The 23,663-nt window shown below is 39.8% G+C and overlaps 1 protein-coding gene across 2 annotated transcripts in view; it reads left to right on the top strand.

Annotated features, from left to right (window-relative positions):
• The window catches only part of asb7 (ankyrin repeat and SOCS box containing 7), a 69,431-nt gene extending 46,334 nt beyond the window's left edge, over window positions 1-23,097 (top strand). Inside the window, exon 4 of one of the 2 annotated variants that reach the window (XM_073032984.1) lies at window positions 19,438-23,097. In XM_073032984.1, the coding sequence (XP_072889085.1) occupies window positions 19,438-19,577 (140 nt within the window). In that variant the 3' untranslated portion in view covers window positions 19,578-23,097. Of the gene's footprint in view, window positions 1-13,179; window positions 15,475-19,437 lie in introns of those variants that run through there. The other variant, XM_073032985.1, reaches the window with a different exon arrangement.
• The last annotated feature ends 566 nt before the right edge of the window (window positions 23,098-23,663 follow it).

Genomic DNA, 23,663 nt, shown 5'->3' with positions numbered 1-23,663 from the left:
ACAGTATAAAAATAAAAGAGAAGTATAACTTAGCAAAGATGAGCAGGAAGCCAGAGGATTGGGAAACTTTTAAAGAGCAACAGAAGATTACTAAAAAGGCATTACGGGGAGAAAAGATGAGGTTACGAAGCCAAGAATATAAAGGAGAATAGTAAAAACTTTTTTAGGTATGTGAAGAGGGAAAAAAAAATTAGTTAAGACCAAAGTTGGGCCCTTGAAGGCAGAAACGGGAGAAATTATAATGGGGAACGAGGAAATGGCAGACGAGTTGAACAGGTACTTTGGATCTGTCTTCACTAGGGAAGACACAGACAATCTCCCAGATGTAATAGTGGCCAGAGGACCTAGGGTAACAGAGGAACTGAAGGAAATTCACAAATTCACATTAGGCAGAAAATGGTGTTGGGTAGACTGATGGGACTGAAGGCTAATAAATCCCCAGGGCCTGATGGTCTGCATCCCAGGGTACTTAAGGAGGTGGCTCTAGAAATCATGGACGCTTTGGTATTCATTTTCCAATGTTCTATAGATTCAGGATCAGTTCCTGAGGATTTGAGGATAGCTAATGTTATCCCACTTTTTAAGAAAGGAGGGAGAGAGAAAACAGGGAATTATAGACCAGTTAGCCTGACATCAGTGGTGGGGAAGAAGCTGGAGTCAATTATAAAAGATGAGATAGCGGCACATTTGGATAGCAGTAACAGGATCGGTCCAAGTCAGCATGGATTTACGAAGGGGAAATCATGCTTGACTAATCTTCTGGAATTTTTTGAGGATGTATCTATGAAAATGGACAAGGGAGAGCCAGTAGATGTAGTGTAACTGGACTTTCAGAAAGCCTTTGATAAGGTCCCACATAGGAGATTAGTGGGCAAAATTAGAGCAAATGGTATTGGGGGTAGGGTACTAACATGGGTAGAAAATTGGTTGGCAGACAGGAAACAAAGAGTAGGGATTAACGGGTCCTTTTCAGAATGGCAGGCAGTGACTATTGGGGTACCACAAGGCTCGGTGCTGGGACCGCAGTTATTTACAATATACATTAATGATTTAGATGAAGGGATTAAAAGTAACATCAGCAAATTTGTAGATGACACAAAGCTGGGTGGCAGTGTGACATATGAAGAGGACATTAGGAGAATGCAGGGTGACTTGGACAGATTGGGTGAGTGGGCAGATGCAGTTTAATGTGGATAAATGTGAGGTTATCCACTTTGGTAGCAAGAACAGGAAGGCAGATTACTATTTGAATGGTGTCAAGTTAGGAAAAGGGGAAGTACAATGAGATCTAGGTGTCCTTGTTCATCAGTTACTGAAGGTAAGCATGCAGGTACAGCAGGCAGTGAAGAAAGCTAATGGCATGTTGGCCTTCATAACAAGGGAAGTTGAGTATAGGAGCAAAGAGGTCCTTCTGCAGTTGTACAGGGTCCTGGTGAGACCCCACCTGGAGTATTGTGTGCAGCTTTGGTCTCCAAATTTGAGGAAGGACATTCTTGTTATTGAGGGAGTGCAGCGTAGGTTCACGAAGTTGATTCCCGGGATGGTGGGGCTGTCATATGTTGAAAGATTGGAGCGACTGGGCTTGTATACACTGGAATTTAGAAGAATGAGAGGGGATCTGATTGATAAGATTGTTAAGGGATTGGACATGCTAGAGGCAGGAAACATGTTTCCGATGTTGGGGGAGTCCAGAACCAGAAGCCACAGTTTAAGAATAAGGGGTAGGCCATTTAGAACGGAGTTGAGGAAAAACTTCTGCCTCAGAAGGCAGTGGAGGCCAATTCTCTGGATGCTTTCAAGAAAGAGTTAGAGCTCTTAAAGATAGCAGAGTCAAAGGATATGGGGAGAAGGCAGGAATGGGGCACTGATTGTGGATGATCAACCATGATCACATTGAATAGCAGTGCTGGCTTGAGGGGCCGAAGGGCCTACTCCTGCACCTATTGTCTATTAGTATGCCAGAAGTTTGGGGTGTCAAGGGGCAGAAGTGAGTGCAGTTACTATTATTAGGGAGATGGTGCTTGGGAAACTGAAAGGTCTGAAGTCACCTGGACCTGATGGTCTATACCCAGGGTTCTAAAAGAGGTACCTGAAAAGATTGTGGAGGCATTAGTAATGATCTTTCAAGAATCAATTGATTCTAGCACAGTTTGGGGACTGGAAAAATTGCTATGTTACTCCACTCTTCAAGAAGGGAGAAAAGCAGAAGAAAGGAAGTAATAGGCCAGTTAGCCTGACCTTAGTGAATGGGAAGATGTTGGAGTCAATTGTTAAGGATGTGGTTTTGAGGTATTTGTAGGCACATGACAAAATAGGCCAAAATCAGCATGGTTTCCTTAAGGGGAAATGTTGCCTGACGCATCTGTTGGAAAAGTTTAAAGATATAGCAAACAGGATAGACAAAAGAGAATTGATGGATGTTGTGCACTTGGATTTTCAGAAGGCCTTTGACAAGGTGCCACACACGAGGCAGCTAAATGAGGTAAGAGCTCAGGGTAATAAAGGAAAGATACAAGCATGGATAGAGCATTGGCTGATTGGCAGGAGGCAAAGAGTAGGAATAAAAGGATCCTTTTTGGATTGGCTGCCGGTGACTAGTGATGTCGCACAGGGTTCTGTATTGGGACCACGTTTTATTTTACATTGTATCTCAACAATTTGGTTGATGAAATTGAATGCTTTGTAGCCAAGATTGTGGATGATATGAAGATAGATAGAGCAGCAGGTAGTGTTAAGGAAGAAGGGAGGCTGCAGAAGGACTTAGATAAGAAGAATGAGCAAAGAGGTGGCAGATAAATAGTGTTGGGAAGTGTATGGTCATGAACTTTGGTAGTAGGAATAAAAGCAGAAAGCTTTATCTAAACAGAGAGAAAATTCAAAAATTTGAGGTGCAAAGGGATTTGGAGTCCCCGTGCAGGATTCCCTAAAGGTAAATTTGCACGTTGAGTTGGTGGTGAAGAAGGCAAATGCAATGTTCACGTTCATTTTAAGAGGACTAGAATTTAAAAGCTGAGGCTGTATAAGGCACGGGTGTGGCCTCATGGAAAATTGTGAGCAGTTTTGGACCCCTTATTTAAGAAGGAATCTGCTGACATTGGAGAGAGTTCAGAGGAGGCTCATGAGAATGATTCCAGAAATGAAAGGGTTATGATAGCAGCATTTGAAGTCTCTGGGCCTAGACACACTGAAATTGAGAAGAATGAAGGAGAATCTTGTTGAAGGCCCAGATAGAGTGGATGTTAAGAGGATGTTTCCTTTGGTGGGGGAGTCTAAGATCAGAGGGCACAGCCTCAAAATAGAGGGATGTCCATTTAGAACAGAGATGAAGAATTTCTTTGGCAAGGGGGAGGTAAATCTATGGAATTCATTGCTGCAGGCAGCTGTAGAGGCCAGGTCATTTAAGGCAGATGTTGATTTGTCAAGGCATGAAAAGTTATGGGGAGAAGGCAGGAGAATGGGGTTGAGAGGGAAATGGACCAGTCATGGTGAAATGGCAGAGCAGACTCAACGGGGCAATTGGCCTAATTCTGCTTTTATGTCTTGTGGTATACGATCTTACGATACAGCTTCTACGTAACATCCCAACTCCGGTACTCAGTACATTGAAAGCCAATGTGCTGAAAGCAACTTTTACGGCCCCATCTAGCTGTGACACCACTTTCAAGGAAGTGTGGATCTATATTCCTCAGATCGCTCTATTCTACCACACTCCTCAGTGCCCTTCTGCTCATCATGTAAGTCCTACTCTCGTTTGGCCTCCCAAAGTTCAACAAAAAAGTGCCTCACTAACTTCCTTTTGTTACTTTTCAGCCCAATCTTTCAGCTGGTCCATAAAACCAGAAAAGTCTAAACAAGTTTGCAGAGGATGGTATGAACGATGACAATGAAAAATCTGCAAATATAAAACACTTATCTTTGTTCTTTATATTTGGTGAATTACCTTTGAGTTTCAGTCTCGGCGTAGCATAATTACAGAAGCTAACTTGCACATGAGTATGCCACGAGTAGCAGTAAAACAGATAACTAGTTGAACTTGTTGTAAAGTATATTAGTTTAATAGAGAATAATTTCCTCCTGAATGGAACCATGGAACATTTCACATCTCTAAGGGAGAAGATGCTCCCATAGGTCAGCATATTCTACATATCTTCTTACTGATAGTCCATTCACTTGTAAGTGAGGTTTGACCCATCTACAACTTCAACATGGACACTTGTGTTGACTGAAACAAGGCTCACTGGTGACACCCCACTTTGCTACTTGCAGGATATTTAACTCTTGTGTTTATGCCTTACATAGCTTGCCTGTTCAAACAGATGTGGTAGAGTTAGAATTCTAATTTCCAATTCTCACTGGTTTAACCCAACTCTTATAAATTCTTCTTCTCAGGACTTGTTTAACACTCTCATTTCTACTCTTAAATTCTCTGGACTACTGAAGTTGTGTGGAATTCCCCCTCAAGATATTTCCAATCGCTTTGTCCCTTAGCCTCCATACTAGGCAACTTTTCCTGGTTGTCTCGTCCTCTACTCAATTAAATATATTTTATAATTTCATGAGCCACAATATGAACTTCCCTACCTACATAATGAATACATTATTTTAATTGAATCTGCTTAGCATTTAAAGTTTTATTAAGTCACCTCTCATCCTCTGAATTCCAAGTTTATACAGCCTGAAGCACACACATAAAGTGCTGGATCTGCAGTTTCTCTTGTGTCTCTGTTATACAGTGTAAATTCATAATTCAATCTTATAATTCTATAATTTGTGATGCATTTATTCTGGAGTGTTAAACTACATGTGAAACACAGGTGATGATGTGAGGAACTGTGCAGTGGCCCTCCTTATCTGCGAATTCAACCAACTGCGAATCGCGAAAACCCAGAAGTGCTCTCCCAGCACTTGTCATTGGAGTGTGTACAGACTTTTTTTTCTTGTCATTATTCCCTAAACAATGTAGTATAACAGCTATTTTACATAGAATTTACATTGTATTAGGTATTATAAGTAATCTAGAGATAATTTAAAGTATACCAGAAGATGTGCGTGGGTTATCGTGGATCGGGATCGAAAAAAGTCGTAAGTTCTCTTACTAAGTAAGCCGGAACAGGTACATCTGGTATTATTTAGTGTCAGTTAGTCAAACGTTTGTCTTATTGTATAGTATATAATTTACCTTTCTATGCATATAAAACACTTAAGAACGTATGTTTCAGCGCCGGGCTTGGGAAGTTCCCGAGTTCGATCCAGTGACAGACCACTTCCAAGCACGCTCTCCACCGTGCCGGGTTGATGTGGAGGATCAAAAACCCAAAACCCAATAATTAAACCACTGCATAGCTTAGTAATAATTGTAGCTTTCATCAGGGCAGAGCCTTTCTCACTTTATCCTTTAAAATTGTTCCGATCGTTGACTGACATAGCCTAACACTTTTCCAATGACCGATGGCGTTTCACCGCTTTCCGATCGCTTTTGTTATTTCCACTTTATTTTTAATCGTGATCGTGATTATTTTCGTGAACAGAAACACTGTGGATTCAGAGCTCTGATAACGGGTCTTAATGTCCACAGCACTGAGACAGGTTAAATAAGGTCTGGGGTTCCGCTGGGTCCTAAGGTCCACCGTATTGAGACAGGTTGAATAAGGGACTTGAGCATCTGCAAATTTTGGTATCCGCGAGGGGTCCCAGAACCAATCCCTCATGGATAAGGAGGGTGGACTGTATTTATTATACTACTGTAATACATGTAAAAATAGTGTATGCTTGTTGATAGGTATAACATATAACAGTCTCGAAAATCTGATAATCCAACACACCATCAGTCTAAAGAATGCCAGATAATTGGAGTTTTGAAAATCATGATGATCTGGCATCTAACTCACTGGGTCTGTTTCCTACTTTGTTTAAGTGCTTCAGGCCAGCTTTTCCTGTAATGTAGAACAGCACAGCAGAGCATAGTTCCTTCAGCTATCCTTTTAAACTACTCCAAGATCAACCTAACCCTTCCCTTCTACACAGCCTATAGCCCTTCATCTTTCTTTCATCCATGTGCCTAGGAGTTTCTTAAATGCCCCTAATGAATCAGCCTCTACCACCGCCATTGGCAGTATACATTCCAGGCAGTAACCACTCTGTATATAAAAAAGTACTTAACTCAGACATCTTCTCTAAACTTTCCACCACTCGCCTTAAAAGGATGTCCTCTCACATTAGCCATTGCACTCTATCTATGCATCTTACAATCTTTCACCTCTATTAAGTTGCCTCTCAATTTCCTTTGTTCCAAAGAAAATAGACTTAAGCTTGTTCAACCTTTCTTCATAAGACTTTTTTTAACCTAGAAAATTAATTCTACTGGTGTATCACCTCTTTAGAAAATGATTAATGTGTTGGAGATTAGAATAACATCCACTGGTCTGGAAAATCTGCCATCTGGGAACACTGAAGTTGCAAGACTGTTGGACCATGAGAGGTTTACTATACTATAATTTGATGGACTTTCACTTTTGCTTTTAATCTTTTGTGTTATATATTGTTACATATCGTTGTGTCACTGAAGGCCTCAAATAATTCAGATACAATCTATTCTTCACAAGTATTCTCTGAATTTATGTTGTTGATATATTATCTTATATAAATATTATCTTACAGTTATATTCCTGCAGCTGATGGTAAATTTATTGTTATTAGTTACTCTTTCAAGTGAAATAACTATTTTTAATCTACACAGTTCCTGAAACTGGTAAATTGATGCACCCTTTAGCAGTAGCAGTGTCCCAGTGGTTTTGCCTATTATATGTGTTGAAAGAAAAAGTGTTACAGGAAATGAGTTCTGTCGGCTTTTTGGCAGCATGAGGCTTTTCCACCATTCAGTCTGTCTATCTTTGAATTTTCCATCTCTCAAACCTTGCAGTCAATGAGCCAACTTTCCCCACCTCTTGCTCCCCCTCCCCCTCCTCCATTCTGCCTCACTGTTCGCTCTTTCTGCTTTCAACATTTGATCTTTAGAATAAGTTGGAACATACAGTATCAGTCGTGAGCACTAAAAGCAGTTGGTTTCATGATAATGATAGATTTTGTTGTGTGGGATTGGGCAGGTGTGAAGGTGATTGTGGTTGCAGAGTGGAAAGTCAGCTTTATTTTCAAAAGGGAATTAAAGAAATTGGCGGTCTTTGCTGGTAGAAATTGAGACCACACACAGCTCTTGAATAAAACAGTGGTGCTGGTGTTTAAATGGAGCATCTTGATATATTCAGGGCAGCAGCACATGATGTGAAGGGGATTTACATTTTTTAAATGTGTAATTTGCATCTCAAATGTCCAGCATTCAGTTTCTAATTTTGCAGTAATTTAGGTAATTATTTGTTCACACTTCAACTCCTATTTCTGTAATTTAACAATGCCCCTATCAGCTCCATCCCTGTTGATCTGCTATTTTGTTATTCCTTAATTTTCCCCAGCCTTCCACTCTCTCACGATCTTTCTTTTTGTACACATCACATTTCAATCTTTCTGTGCTTTTCAATTTTTTAATCTCCAGTTTCATTCTGATGATTGATGAATTAAAACATTAACTGTTTCCCTCTCTGTGAATGTTGTCTCTCCTGATGTAGCATTTCTAGCATTATCTGTTGAATTTCAGATTTCTCACATTTTAATGTAGAACAGTACAGCACGGCCACACACTCTTCGTCCCACAATGTTGTGCAGGATGAGTGTTACAGAGTCATTGAACACTGCAGGGCAGAAACAGGCCCTTCAGCCCATCTAGTCCATGCCAAAACATTAATCTGCCTAATTCCATCAACCTGTATCTGACAACAGCCCTCCATACGCCTCCCATTCAGGTATCGTTTCCAAATTTCTTTTATATTTAGGATTCAAACCTGCATCCACCATTTGCTCTGGCAGCTCGTTCCACACTCTCACCATCCTCTGAGTGTAGATGATCCTCCTCATATTCCCCTTAAGCATTTCACCTCTCAATCTTAATCCATGACTTCGGGTTGCAGTTTCACCCAACCTCAGTGGAAAAAGCCTGTTTGCGTTTACCCCATCTATACCCCTCAAAATTTTGTATACCTCTATCAAATCTTCCCTCTGTGTTCTAGGAATAAAGCCCTAACCTATCAACCTTTCCCTATAACTTAGGTCCTGAAGTCCCTGCGGCATCCTTGTAAACCTTCCCTCTACTCTTTTAATCTTCATTACTTTCCTGTAGGTAGGTGACCAAAACTCCTCACGATACTCCAAATTAGACCACACCGATGTCTTATAAATATAACGTCTTAACTCTTGTACTCAATACATTGATTTATGAAGGCCAATCTGCCAAAAGCTTTCTTTATGACGCTACCTGTGATGCTACTTTCAAGGAATTAATGATCCCTCTGTTCTACGACACACCTCAGTGCCCTACCATTCACTGTAAGCCCTACCCTAGTTGGCCCTCCCATCACGCTACATTTCACATTTGTCTGCATTAAGTTCCATCTGCCATTATTTAGCCGATTTTTCTAGCTGGTCCAGCTCCCACTGCAAACTATGGTAGTTTTCCTGCTGTCCACTACACCCCCAGTCTTAGTGTTATCCGTACATTTGCTGATCCAGTTTACCACACTATCATCCACGAAGAAAAAAACAAACTTCATGACACATGTGGGTGATGGTAAATCTGATTCTGATATGGGTCTCTATTGTGGACTGAGACTGGGAAGGGAGCAGGGAGAGGGGAATCATGGGTGGGGCGGGGGAAGGGAGAGGGGAACGAGCGGGAAGCGCCAGGGAGACATTCCGTAATGATCAATTAACCAATTGCTTGGAATCAAATTACCTTGCCTGGTGTCTCAGGGCTGAATGTGTATGCACCTGTGCCATGTCTAACCAACCCTGGCACTCCTCTGCCACCTGTCCCACACCCTGCCCATAGTGCTTCACTCTCACAATTTCCAACATCCTTTACTCTTGCCAGATTTACAAACTCGCTCACCGCTCCACGTTGAAAAATACAGTACTGTACAAAGGTCTTAGGCACCCTAGCTATACATATGTGCCAATGACTTTTGCATAGTGCTGTAGATGACAAACAACAAAAGACCCAACACCAATCCCTGTGGCACCCCAGTAGTAACAGGCCTCCAGTCAGAGAGGCAATCATCTACTACCACTCCCTGGCATCTCCCGCAAAGCCAATGTCTAATCCAAGTTAACACCATAAAACATAGGAGCAGAATTAGGCCATTTGGTCCATCGAGTCTTCGCCATTCAATTTAGTGCCTCCTCTTGAATGCAAAGTGTCTGAACCTTCTTGACCAACCTTCTATGCGAGACCTTGTCAAAGACCTTGCTGAAGTGAATGTAAACAACATCCACTGCCTCTCCGTCATCAACTTTCCTGGTATGTTCCTAGAAAAACTCTATAGGATTGGTTAGACACAGCCTACCATCCATACACAAAGCCATGTTGATTATTCCTAATCAGCCCCTGTCCATCCAAATACTTATATATCCAATCCCTTAGAATACCTTCCAATAACTGTCCCACTAATATCAAGCTCAATGGCCTATAATTTCCTGGCTTATTCTTAGAGCCTTAAACAATGGAACAACATTTGCTATCTTCCAATCCTCCAGCACTTCACCCGTGGCTAAGGATGTTTAAAATATCTCTGCTAGGACCTCTGCAATTTCTGCACCAGCCTCCCACAGAGGGCTAATCTCATTATATTATGCATGATAATATATCTGGAAGCCCTTGGGAGTCTCTTTCACCTCGTCTGCAGAGGAACCTCATACCTTCTTGGAGCCCTCCTAATTTCCTTCATGTATTCTTGTGCATTTCTTGTACTCAAATACCTCATTTGTTCCTACCTGCCCATACCTACTATGCACCTCCTCCTTTTTCTTAACGAGGGCCTCAATATCTCTCAAAACCAAGATTCCATAAATCTGTTATCCTTGCCTTTTATTCCGACAGGAACATAGAAACTCTGTATTCCCAAAATTTCACTTTTGAAGGCCTCCCACTTACTAAGTGTGTGTGTAGGCCTATGTTAGTCTCGATAGCCCATGGATTTGTGCCTTGGAAAGTTTCCAGGACACAAGCCTGGGCAAAAGGTTTTTTTTATGGAAGACCAAGCTGCAAGTCTCCCCTCTCCACGCCATCGATGTTGTCCAAGGGAAGGGCATTAGGACCCATACAGCTTGGCACCAGTGTCGTCGCAGAGCAATGTGTGGTTAAGTGCCTTGCTCAAGGACACACATGCAGCCTCAGCCAAGGCTCGAACTAGTGACCTTCAGATCACTAGATGAACGCCTTAACCACTTAGCCACGCACCAACATACTTACTAAGTACACCTGTGCCAAAAAACAACCTGTCCCCACCTACACTTGTCAGATCCTTTCCGATGCCATTAAAATTGGCATTTCTTCAATTTGGAATCTCGATCCAAGGACCAGATCTATCCTTTTCCATAATTACCTTGAAACTAATGGTATTATGATTGCTGGATGCAAAGTGTTCCCCCACACAAACTTCTGTGACCCACCCTGTCTCATTCTCTCTAGTTGGGACTTCTATGTATTGATTAAGGAAACTTTCATGAACACATTTGACAAACTCTTTCCCATCCAGCCCTTTTACAGTATGGGAGTACCAGTCAATATGTGGAAAGTTAAAATCACCTGCTAATACAATCTTATGTTTCTTGCAACAGCCTGTAATCTCACTACAAATGTTATCCTCTAAATCCCACAGACTGTTGGGTCACTGGACACCTTTCCAGTTTGTCTTGTCTAAGGACTGCTGTGATGTTTCCCCCACCTCTCCTCCTTTAATCCCTCCCGCTCTATCACATCTAAAATAACGGAACCTTAGAACATTGATCTGGCAGTTCTGCCCTTCCTGCACCCAAGTCTCAGTAATGCTACAACGTAAGATAATTCCACATGCATTGAAATATACGCAGCTCAGAATATAAGTGCTCAGTCTTTTGATTCCTTACTTGGAATGTAGGCTTAACATCTGTCTCCACAACCACTCCACTATCTATTCTAATGTTCTGGTTCCTATCCCCTTGCAATTCTAGTTTAAACTCCTTCCTGTGCAGCAGTAGCAAACTTTCCTGCTAGGATATCAGTGCCCTTCCATTTCAAGTGCAGACAGTCCCTTCTGTACAGGTCCCATCTTGCCTGGTAAAGAGCCCAATGATCCAAATATCTGAAGCCCTCCCTCCTGCACCATCTCCTTATTCACATGTTAAATTGTATAATCTAACTGTATCTGGCCTCACTAGCCCGTGGCATGGGTACCAATTTTGAGAGCACAATCCTGCAGGTCCTGTGCTTTAACTTAGTACCTGAACACATCACTCCTACCTATATCATTGGTACTGACGTGGACCATGATCCGGCTGCTCACCCTCCCACTTAAGAATGCTGTGGACTCAATTCAAGATGGAAATTTGGATATTGTTCGAACATAAAAATTGGTGAAAGCATTGTTAAATATTTTAGGAACCAATGATAGTGTCGAGGCTAAGTAGAGGTTTGGTCCTGGCAAGGATATGAATTTTAAATTCACACCATGGTCAAAGAATTTGCTTCAACCTCAAAAGATGGCTGCTTCAGAGATCTGTCACGGGAATACTTTCTGTTCATCAAATAATGTATATCTGATTATAGATGATGTTGAACAGGGCATAATTCACAGGAGAAACATACAGTGTCCCAGCAGAGGGGTTGGTGAGACGGTGGGTGAAGAGATCATAAAAATGAGCAGATTCTAATCCTGAGAAAGTGTGGACAATTCAGGGGTTTGGGAGGATTAGGATTGATGGAGCATCTCATGTATGGGATAACTTACAGAGAACAAATTAGAGAAGCTGTGACTTTTGGGCTTTGTGAGGATGAATCCTTGGAAGAAACATATTTTGCTACGTTGATAAAAAGAGGAGAAATGGCAGGAGATGAATTGATTCGATGGCTAAATAGGATTTGATGCATCTCACTTTCTCTATCTCCGGAGACAGCTTATGTCTATTAAAAACCCACGGACTGTCACAGCTATTTGTTACTTGAAAAAACGCTTTTCCCTTCTCTCTATTCCTCCATTTCCACCGCATCTGCTCTCAGGTTGAAGCTTTTCATGCTAGAACGAAGGAGATGTCCCCCTTTTTCAAAGAAAGGGGGTTCCCTTCCTCCACCATCAACGCTGCCCTCAACTGCATCTCTTTCATTTCACACATGTCTGCTCTCGCCCCATCCTCCTGCCACTCTACCAGGGATAAGATTCCTCTTGGCCTTATCTACCACTCCACCAACCTCCACACCTATCACATAATTCTCCATAACTTCTGCCACCTCCAATGGGATTCCACCACCAAGCACATCTTCCCCTCCCCCCAACCACTTTCTGCTTTCCGTGATTCCCTTGACGTTTGTCCTTCCCCACTGATCTCCCTCCTGGCACTTTTTCTTGCAAGCGGAACAAGTGCTACAGCTGCCCCTACACCTCCTCCCTCACTACCGTTCAGGGCCATAAACAGTTCCTCCAAGTGAGGGGACATTTCACTTGTAAGTCTGTTGGGGTCATGTACTGTTTCGGTGCTCCCAGTGTGGCCTCATGTATATCGGGACCCAACGTAGATTGAGAGACTGCTCCGCCGAGCACCTATGCACCATCTGCCAGAAAAAGCAGGATCTCCCAGTGGCCACCCATTTTATTTTTATTTCCTATTCCCATTCTGATATGCCCATCCACGGTCTCCTCCACTGTTGTGATAAGGCCACACAAAGGTTGGAGGAACAACACCTTATATTCCATTTGGGTAGCCTCCAACCTGATGGCATGAATATTGATTTCTCAAACTTCCAGTAATGCCCCCCATCCCCCTCCTTCACCATTTTCTCTCTCACTTTATCTCCTTGCCCACCTATCGCCTCCCTCTGCTGCTCCTCCCCCTTTTCTTTCTTCCATGGTCTTCTGTCTCTTTCACCAATCAACTTCCCTGCTCTTTACTTCATCCTTCCCCCTCCAGGTTTCACCTATCACCTTGTGTTTCTCTCTCCCCTCCCCTCCCCTCCCCCCGCCATTTGAATCTACTCCTCAACTTTTTTCTCCAGTCCTGCCAAGAGGTTTTGGCCCAAAACGTTGACTGTACATTTTTCCATAGATGCTGCCTGGCCTGCTGAGTTCCTCGAGCGTTTTGGATGTGTTGCTTTGATGCAAGTTATTACATCAGAAATAATGCTTTGAAGACCTCAACTGTATGAAGTGCACAAAGGGAGAGTGTGACCAGAACGTAAGAGGATAAAGTCTCGAGTTAGCATAGTGTGAATGAAGGCTTCAGCAACAGCTGAGCTGGTCAGTGATCCTTGCAATGGCTGATTAAGTATTCTGAACTTCATCTTGGTCAGATCTGACATCAAGATTGTGAACAATCTGTACGACTTTTAGACGGTAACCACGGTTGAGGCAGAATACATGGCAAGGGAGCAGATTTCTTAAGTAACACACGCAAAATGCTGGAGAAACTCAGCAGGTCAGGCAACGTCCTGAAGAAGGGTCTCAGCCCAAAATGTCAACTGTTTATTCATTTCCATAAATCAGTCTAACCTGCTGAGATCTTCCAGCATTTTGAGTGTGTTTCCTTGGATTTCTAGCATCTGCTGAATTTCCACATGTTTAGAGTTCTTAAGTGCCTTGTTTCCACTGCTTACAACACTAGTATCTAGCACTTATTATCCACCTTGAAATGTTCTTTCCTTTGAAGTGGTTAATTAATTTGAGAATCAGCTAATTGCTGCAGATCACATGTTACCCAGACCAGGAAAGAGAAGCCAGTTTCTTTCTACGGCAGATGCCATCTCTTTAACCCTGTACTCATCTCTGGAGCATCTGGGCAGTAAAAGCTGCCACAAAACAACACAGTTTGCTAAATATATCAGTGATAATAAACCTGATTCTGTGTTTGTCTATCATTTATTGACTGCATCTCTGCCTTCAATACTATAATTCCATGCAAATTTATTACCAAGCTCCAAGACCTGGGACTCAACCACTCCCTCTGCAAGTGGATCAAGACCTTTGTGACCAGCTGAATGTAATCAGTAACGACAGGCAGCAACACCTCCACCTCGATTATTCCCAACACTGCATCCTCAACCCCCTATGCATTCATGACTGTGTGGCCTGACTCTGCTCCAACATCATCTACATCCTAGTGAGTTGTATCTCAAATAATGAAGAATCGGAATGCAGGAAGGAGATAGAGAGCTTAGTAACATGATGTTATGACAATCTTTCCCTCAATATCAGCAAAGGAAGGGAGGTGGTGCTCATGCATCAATGGTGCGGGATTGAGAACTTCAATTTCCTAGGACTGAACACTGCAGATTGTCTGTCTGTGTCCTGCCAAGTAGACGCCAAGAAAGCTCACCAACTCCTCTACTTCCTCAGGAGGCGAAAAACATTTGGTCTGTCCCTGTTGACCTTTACCAGTTTTTATCAACGAAGCCTGGAAAGCGTCCTATCTGAATACACCAATGTGTGGCTTGGTGTGCATGGCACCGACTCTACCTGTGATCACAAGAGACTGCAGAGAGATGTGGACACAGCTCCACACATCACAGAAACCAGCCTACCTGTTATGGACTCTCCCAATACTTATTGCTGCCTCTGTAAGGCAGCCAGCCTAATGAAAGACCCCACCCATCTCAGACATCCCTTCTCCCCTCTTCCATCAGGCAGAAGATGCAAATGCTGGAGAAAGTACTTACCACAGCCTTAAGGATACCACTGAATGGCTCCCTAGGGTGATAAAATGGACTCTTGACCTCACAATTGACATAATTATATCAAAGATTATACTTTTGATATAATTTTGCACTTTATTTCACTTCCTTAGTAGCTGTTAATACTCTTTTTTATATTTTGTTATTGTTTTACCTTGTACTACCTCAGTGCACTGTGTAATGAATTGGTATATTTGAACGGTATGCAAGACAAGCTTTTCCACTCTACTTCGGTATATGTGACAATGATAAGCCCTAATGGAATAAAGTGAATCTGCAGAATATTTACAAGTAGCTTTGTGGACTCTGTTACCGATTAGTTCAGTCTCTGGGTAACATCAGGTAGAGTCTGCTCTGAGCCAGCGGCGCTCTCTAATGAAGCAACAATCTGTGGAAGGAACCCAGTGGGTCAAGCAGTAGTCACTTCCTCCCACAGATACTGCTCAACTCACTGAATCCCTCCAGCAGATTGGTGCTCCAAATTCTTGCATTGACCATAGCACTGTCTATGATGTTGGTTTACAAGAAGACTTTGCTTTTTGTGATAACTTTAGAAAGAACTTGCAGGTAACACTTGGCAGATTCCTCTATTAAGATTCCTGTGAAAAAAACTGCTGAATGGAAATACTTGTAGACAGTTGGCATTTTGGGTTGAGAACTCTCAGAGTTCACAAAGAGTCTGCCCATTTTTTTTCTGTTGATGCTGCCTGAGCTACTAAGGTCCTTCAACAGTTTATTTATGCTCCAGATTCCAGTGTCTGCAGTCCCTTGTGCCTGCATTTTAACAAATAGCGTGGAATGGTCAAAACAAGTTTCACCCACTGAATCAGAAAAGTAACGCCAAAACTGCCAAACTGGTTAAAATCTCAAATCTTTTTTAAAAAATCAGCATTAACAAGACAAAAATACATTTCAGTACATACTTAAAGTTAAGTTTTTTAAAAATTCTAAGGAACCTTTAGGTGTTTACAGAAATCTGAAATTGTAAGCCATTACTGATTTTAAGACCATATTGAGAATATATTTAACTTAATAACCCTCCCCAAAGACCTTTCAAATTAACAAATTCTTGTCTGAATCTCTCACAGCTGTTCACTTCAGTTAAAACAATGGGAGAATTCCTTTTGTGCCTCTTCGGACCTGGTGCAGAATTCACTGGCAAGTTCGTAATGTAAGTTTGGGGAATTACCCCAAGTTCCCGCTTCTTCGCTGAACCCTGAGTCCAGCGTTGGAGCGCATGCAGCTCGCTCAAGGGGTCTTGCTTAATAGCATCTTCCTGATTTCTCTATTCACATACATTTGTGCAGGAATCTTGAAGATGCTGTCAGTGGTAATGTTGGAGAAAGTAATTTCACCACCATTACTCTGCAAAATCTGAGCTGTTAGCACAATGCTGCCAGAGCCGTGCTGGTAGGCAGAGTGCAAAATGGAGAACCTAAAGCATACTCAAAAAGCACATTGCGCAACGAAGTTTGCTTCTGCTTTTTTATTTTGGCAAAATGGTTGCTTCTAAGTTCTGCTTGGTTTTTAATGGAAGCATTTGGTTCGGGCTCTGCTTCAGTAGATTTTGCTTGTATTATTCATTGAGGTGTAAGTTATTAAATAGAAAATTGAGGATCTGAAAATTAACTGTGGATGTGCCTGGCATTGGAATGATTCATGGCAATCAGGAAAAATAATCCTTCTCATTTGTTCTCACTTCCTGCCTGCTAGTTTGTACTCCTCCTCTCCCCCATCTTCTTATTCTGGCATCTTCCTCTTAGCTTTCCAGTCCTGATGAAGGGTTTCCGCCCGAAAATTCAGCTGTTAAATATTAATTTCCATAGATGCTGCCTGACATGCTGAGTTCCACCAGCATTTTGTGTGTGTTGCTCAGGATTTCCAGCATCCACAGATTCTTTTAGGTTCATTATGAGAAGTAATGTCTTCTTGGTTGTAGCACATCAAGTTCTTTTTCAGGAGTTTATGCAATTTGATAAGGGTTTCTGCTTCTATTGGTCTCTTGGGGAGTTATTTTTAGACCTTCGCCATTCTTTATATTTAAAGGAAATCCCTGCCTCCCTTCTAATGCCCAGGTTCCCTATCTTGAGGTCAAAATCATTTTTGCATTCCATTAAAAAGGGAGGGAACCGCACTGCTTGCAATTTTTCAAGTCTCGCGTTCTATCACTGAACAACTTTTGATTTCCACTTTCCCTTCAAATCTCACAGGCTTCCACTTTTACAATCAGCTTGTTAGATATAACCTTCCCTTAGCACATCTGTGCTGATAACTGTGCCCTTGAATGATATGTAATAAATAGTGAAAAGTGCTGTTGGATTGAAATTGACTAATTTTCCTGAAGAGCTTAACGAACACGTCAGAAACTTATTTGAATTTGATAGGACTGATGTTGGATTGATTAATGATCATGAATCAGAAAACAATCTGCTGTGTCATTCATTGCTACGACACAGTGAATGGGTTTAAGAAACATGACTTTTTTTCTTTGGAATCTTAAGTATAGTGTTTACATATTGACTTCACTGTTAAAACATGATGGCATGCCCTATTTTTTTCAATTAAGATAGGCTTTTCCTGCTTCCAATTTACCACATTCAGTTCAGTGTGCAGACATCTGGAGAGTTTCTAAGGCAGAAATGTTACACCCTTTGCCAATCCCCTCTAAAACTACAACACTCCAATTTGAAACTTCTTAGTCATTTTACTTCCAATTAGATTTATTACTTTTCTGGATCAATGACTATTGTATCACATTGTCAGAGGAAGCTGCCTCTAACAGCTGAGGTTTAAAGCCCTGCATTTTGTTTAAAGGTTTTATGTCAGAAATGGTTAATATGCAAAATTGAAATGATTTCTTCCTGAAAATAAAAGACATGTTTTTTTTTGTGGGCATGTCATATTTTTTTGGAAAAACTTTTGAGAAAGGATTTTAAGAATGGAGCAACAAGATGGTTTTTAAAAGATAAGAGCTCGATTATGATGGGTTTTGATAGAATTATTGGGAAGATCTTTTGGCTGGTGGATTGGTAACTATTAAGATATAGATTTAATGTATTTGGTGGAATATTCAGGGGAGGAGAATACGTGGTTATTTGACAGGAACTGTAATCAGGATTACACTGCCAGAAAGCTGATTTGATAGTAAGCTTAAGAAGATAATTGGATATTTACCAGAAAAGAGAAGGAAATTTACAGATCAGTGAGCTAAAATCAGGGAAATGAGATTAATTGGATATCTCTTTCAAAGTTACAGTGCTGGCATAATCAATTGTGCCTTTCTATCATTTTGGGTCATTCTAAGCTCAGCAAGTCCAACTGACAGGGAATGTTAGGAGAAAAGGCTTGCATGGAAAATAGATCTTCTAAACCATAAGGCAAATTTCAGAAGATTTGCTTAAAGTGATTCATCAAACTTGGAGAGTGGAACCATGTTGATTATTTTTCTGTCAAGTTGAGTTCACTGCTTAGACTTGAACTAAAGGAATTTGCCCAAATGCTGTTGTAAATGTTAAGAGGGTCCCAAGTTTCGAGATGATATTTCAGCAGACTGTTTGTTTCATGCCTTTTGTGTGAATAACCTACCATAATCTGAAATGCTAATATCATCTATTGAAATGCTTGATATCACTGTACTTGCAAAGGTATTTGGAGCAGGAGTTTATGTTTAATTGTCACAGAAGTGACAGATGTGTGTCTTTGTTTTCAGTTTATATAAGCAAAATCAGTACACATAGGTTGATGATTCTCTCCTTGTCTTCATTACTGACAAGCCCAGCAGTCTTGCATTATGGTAAAAAATAAAAGACCAGAACAGACCACTTTCCTGTAATCTCTTTTAAAACAAAACTTCTATGTCTACACTTCATTGAAAATACAGTAGTTTGTACTGCTAGTTTACACAGATACTTGAAGCAATATCATTTTTTTTGATCTTGACCTTCAGTGGGTTAGCATCACTCCCTGCAATAACTGCAAATAGTTTCCTTTTAAACACTTGGTGATTCCTCTGATAATTTCCTGCTGAAGATTGTTTCAATATGGTTGTAATCAATATGAGAAAAAAATCAACTTGTATGCAAAAATATTTCAATAACATACAACTGTTACAAATGTCAATAGGAGGTAATATCACCATTCTGAAGACATCACTTCAGAATACCTGTTGTCATACAATTTACTAAATAGTGTCACACTAAAATATGGAGTTAAAGTAATCAAAAGAACAAGTTGATGTCTAATAACTAAATTGGCAATAGAAAATGGAGTTTTAAAACTCTGCAGATAAAATTAAATCATAATTCAAATGTTCTGTATTATTATATCTAATTATTTTGCTTAGGGGAATGGCAATTACTCCAATGGTATGGGATTATTTAAGTACATGCTAAATGAATGTATTATCCTGGCAAATATGATCAGCTAGCAAGATTCAAGCTCACCTTCAACATCACAACAGCAAAGAAAGAAAATCATAGAGATCAAACAATTTTATCTCGATGAAGTTTGATCAGCAAGTCTTTACTAACTGAAGTTTTCTTGAATTGTATCTGTTGTAAACCTAGGAGTGGTTGATATAAATCTGATAATACAGCTATGAAACATTAATGCTTTTCATATTTTTCTTCCTTCTTTAGGACAGCCTAGAAATTTGCAGGATCTGTGCCGAATTAAAATCCGACAATGTATAGGCTTGCAGAATTTGAAAGGACTGGAGTCACTCCCTCTTGCAAAAGTTATGAAAGACTATTTGAAGCACAAGTTTGATGACATCTGAATGTTAAAATTTGAAGTCTTGAGGGTTTGCAGTAGGCACGGCCTTGCCCCAAGTACATTCTATGCAATTCCCAATTTGATGAAATTGAAAGTCAATGCGGGTGTCTGTACCTCTCTGAATTTAAGAACTTATTTGTCACAGTAGGTCCACTCCAGGAGAATCTCTTCACTTCCAAGCAAATGCTCTAAACTAACATACTTAACTCTTTGATTTAGTAAAGTTCAAAACGTTTCAGTATTTCCTCCCTCTCAATTCAACCTTTTCAACACATGGTTTTCATTTTAACATATTGATCAAATTCACTCAACTGAAGCAGGTGACATTTGAATGGTAGTGGTCATGGAATAAGTAAATATTTGGTACATCTATAAATTTGTATCAGAATTGATCTAAATCAAATTTGAAATGTGAAACAGAAGTGGAAAACAGTTGAATTAGTATCTACATAATGTACACTTGACAAATGTTTAGTAAAAGGGAGAATTGAGAGTGAAATAAAAAAGAAATCCTTGAGGAAATAGAATATTGATTAAATGGTGCATCAGATCATTTCATTCAAAAGAAAACTTGAAGGCTGCATGAACAACTGAGGCAGTTGGGAAGTTTAAAGAAAAAAGTTATGGAAGCTATCACTTGACCATGGTAATCTGTTTCATCATCTATTGATACTTCACTCTCTGCCCTTCTCCCCTCAACTTAAACTTCTGTAGCAACATGTTTACCCATTGATTTTTTTTTAATTTGTCTTAAATAAAAGAGTTCCAAATTGTGACAGTGTATGCTCTTCACAATGCAGACTGCTACAGTCTGTCTCCTGGTGCCATCACAGTTTGGTGTTTTTACATTATAAGATATAATCATCAAAGGTGCCATTGTGATTTGGACTTCTTGCAATACCTTCCATACCTTTTTTTCTTTTAGACTGATCCCAAAACCGCTTTTGTTTTTCACTTCTCTTATAAATTTGTGGTGCTTTAGCAATGCTGGTCACATGCTGGAATGCATTAGAATATTGGGGGATGGAGAAGAGATGACAAGTGAGTGTATCATAATCAGATGTTCATATAATAAATGTCTTCACTCAGTTTTGTTCAGTCCATGGTGCCCTCTCATCAGTTTGTGCTGGTTACTAACCTGCCTGTTATCTTTGCCCTTGAGTTGTGATACACTGGAATTGGCACTTTCAGTTCTGTCAATGACAGGGGCTCATTAATTTGACCTACATTGTAGGCTAACCTTTTCCATTGTTATAATATAATTGTATACATTCAGTTCATTCTTCTAGTTTTTTCAAACAACTATCTGGAGTTATTTCAGCACTGATGACAGTGTGTATTTGTGTGTCTGCCCAGTCATTTTTGTATCTATGAGTTGTTTCAGAACAAAAAAATCTTAAAACTACACAGCTTTTTAATGCATGTTGTCTTCAGTCTAAAATTATATATTACCATATTTTTCACTTGAGTCAAATTCTAAGCAGAACAAATAGTGCTTCTTATTTAAATTCAGGTCAGAGCTTGGATCTTAGGTTTCTAAATAAATTAAGAATTACAATTTGACATCTGATTGGCAATGATAAAGCAGATTGAAATGCAGACCCTATTTCTAGTTTGACTTTAGTTTTTATAGAGGACAATAATATACTTCATGGAAACAAGAATCAAAACCAGAAATAGTAATTTGAAGTAGGACTGCATACCAGCACATAGATTGAAGATTCAGCAGTAAATGATTTGAAAAAAGAATCTGATCAATTCTCAGCCCCTATTTCTCCCTCACCTCGCACATTAGGTCTTGTAAACTCAGAAAATAAGATCATGAAAGGATCTTCTCTCTACCTACCAGAATGAGGTCAGAGGTCAATGGAAATTTATGCTTGGTTCTGTCAAAATTTGAAGAAAATTATAGTGCAGAGAAAATGGTCCTGTTACAGACTTGATGCATGGTTCTACTCTGCTTGGAAACTTAATGTAGCTGTGAAGTACGGTAATAAAGAAGTGATGAAGACCAGGGTGGTAAGAACAGAGGCTACTGCCCTCTTTCTCTTTATTTGCTCTCACTGCCATTCCCCCGTCTTGAGTGAAGTAAATAATAAACAATGGAATCCTCATGGTAGGATTGCTGTGAATCAACTCTGTAGTTTGCAAAAGTAAAGGCAAGAATCTGCTTTAGCCACTGAGACATAACAGACACTTTCTAGATTTTGTTTTCAGGTTTTGTGGTATGTGTTTGTATATTGTTGCAGATGGGAGGATGTGTAAACTAGGAGTGTTCAAAGTTACTTCTAACAGTTTGCTCCCTTCCTTAGGTAGTGGTTGCATGTTTGCACATCCCATACCTTAACGTTCTTATTTACACACAAGTTTTAAAGACCCAACACTTGTCTTCACATCAGTGACAATGTTAACGTGCTCCACTATAAAACTTAGTGACTTACTATGATTCTGAATGTTGCCTTTGCAAAAAGCAACAATAAAACTATTATTGGAATGACTGTATGTTGGAACATTGGCACTAGTATTACAGAAAGCTCTGGTGTTTACTTTTCAAATATGAAATGCCTTATACATCTAATACTGGTCTGACACTGGAGTGGCTCTCTCCACAATGACATATCAAACAAAAGAAATAACTAGGAGTTATGTGTCTTGGAGCCTCGGCATTCTAGAAACCATCATTTTTATTTTTCTTGTCTTTTTTAAAGTAATAAATTTATAATTAAAGTTTGAGTTGTTTCTGGCTTTTTTTCAGGTAACACTGTATTTGCTAGGAATACATGTACTCAGGAGCATTTAACCCTCGTATGAGAAAGACTTGCAAGTTTTCTCGTGGCTATTCTAAATTTTCCTTCACCCTGTATGTAGTTGGCACTACAACTTGTTTTTTTTTTTCTTTTGCCTATTGCACCCGTGCACTGACTAGTCCTAAATTTTGTAATAATGGCCTCTGAAATTAGTGATGTTCAGGACGTTTAGGTGATCCTGGAACGCATGTTGTAATAAAGGTTTATTGTGCTATCAAGATGTACTGGGGAACTACTGTCTTGAGAATTCAAACTATTTAGCTTTATTTGTAACAATCAAAGGGAGATATAGTAAAAAGCCTTCAGAATACAGAAAATAATTGATTGGAGTTGAACAGCTTTGATGACCAAACTTTATTGTGCATTGTTTCTAGACTTGATGGGTTGGGATCCAATCCTTCAGTAAATACAGAAATGTCTCAACGATTTTTTTTGTGGAAAAATGCTATGATACATAGGTGTCATAATTTTTTTAATGTGTTTTTTGTACATTTTCACCTTAACTTGAAATACCAAAGAAAAACTAAAATCTTCAAGAATTCATTGGATGAATTTTTTTGTACAGTTTTATAACTGGTAATGTACCAACGGAACTATTTAATGTTTGAAGAAATGGACCACTAATTTTTGTAAATGTTTTGTGTTCTAAATGTAAACAAATTAATACATTTTTAGAGTATTTAAATGCCACAATTCAATAAAATATTTAAGTGTTAATTATGTTATATTGTTTGTATTCGGATACTTTGAATGTGACTTGAGATACCTGTTTGAGTTTCGTGTTACCCTGAACCTTTGGTGAATTTAATCACCAAGGTAGATTGAGAAAGTTTTAGTTTAATTTTATTAATTGTTTTATATCTGTATGAGTGTTTACCGACATTTGAAAGTGTATTTTCATATGAATCACTCTAGCTCATTGGTCAGAAATTGTCATCCAACCAAATGGAAACAATAGGCTTTTATATATCTTCATTTCTTTCAAATGTTGGAACTAAAACCAGAAAACAAATCAGAGAAATCTTACAGAGCCCGAGTGAGGATTATAGTTGGAGAAAATAAACTCTTGTGTTTCACCAGCAAACTTCAACAAGACAAACAAGGCAAGGCTGGGATAAATGGCAATTTCTGATTAACACAATTCACAGGTGGCATACCCATTAGTCTTACTGATGGTTCTGAAGTAGTAACTATGGAATAACTTTGCATTGATCTGACAGTCAAATCCATCTATGAATGGAGAGCTCTTGCAAAATGTTATAATTAATGTTTCAAGCAGCACA

The sequence above is a fragment of the Hemitrygon akajei genome, chromosome 30 (genome assembly GCF_048418815.1).
Source record: "Hemitrygon akajei chromosome 30, sHemAka1.3, whole genome shotgun sequence".
Lineage (NCBI taxonomy): Eukaryota > Metazoa > Chordata > Chondrichthyes > Myliobatiformes > Dasyatidae > Hemitrygon > Hemitrygon akajei.
The sequence above is the reverse complement of the archived record's forward strand: the minus strand, read 5'-3'. Positions and strand labels throughout refer to the sequence as shown.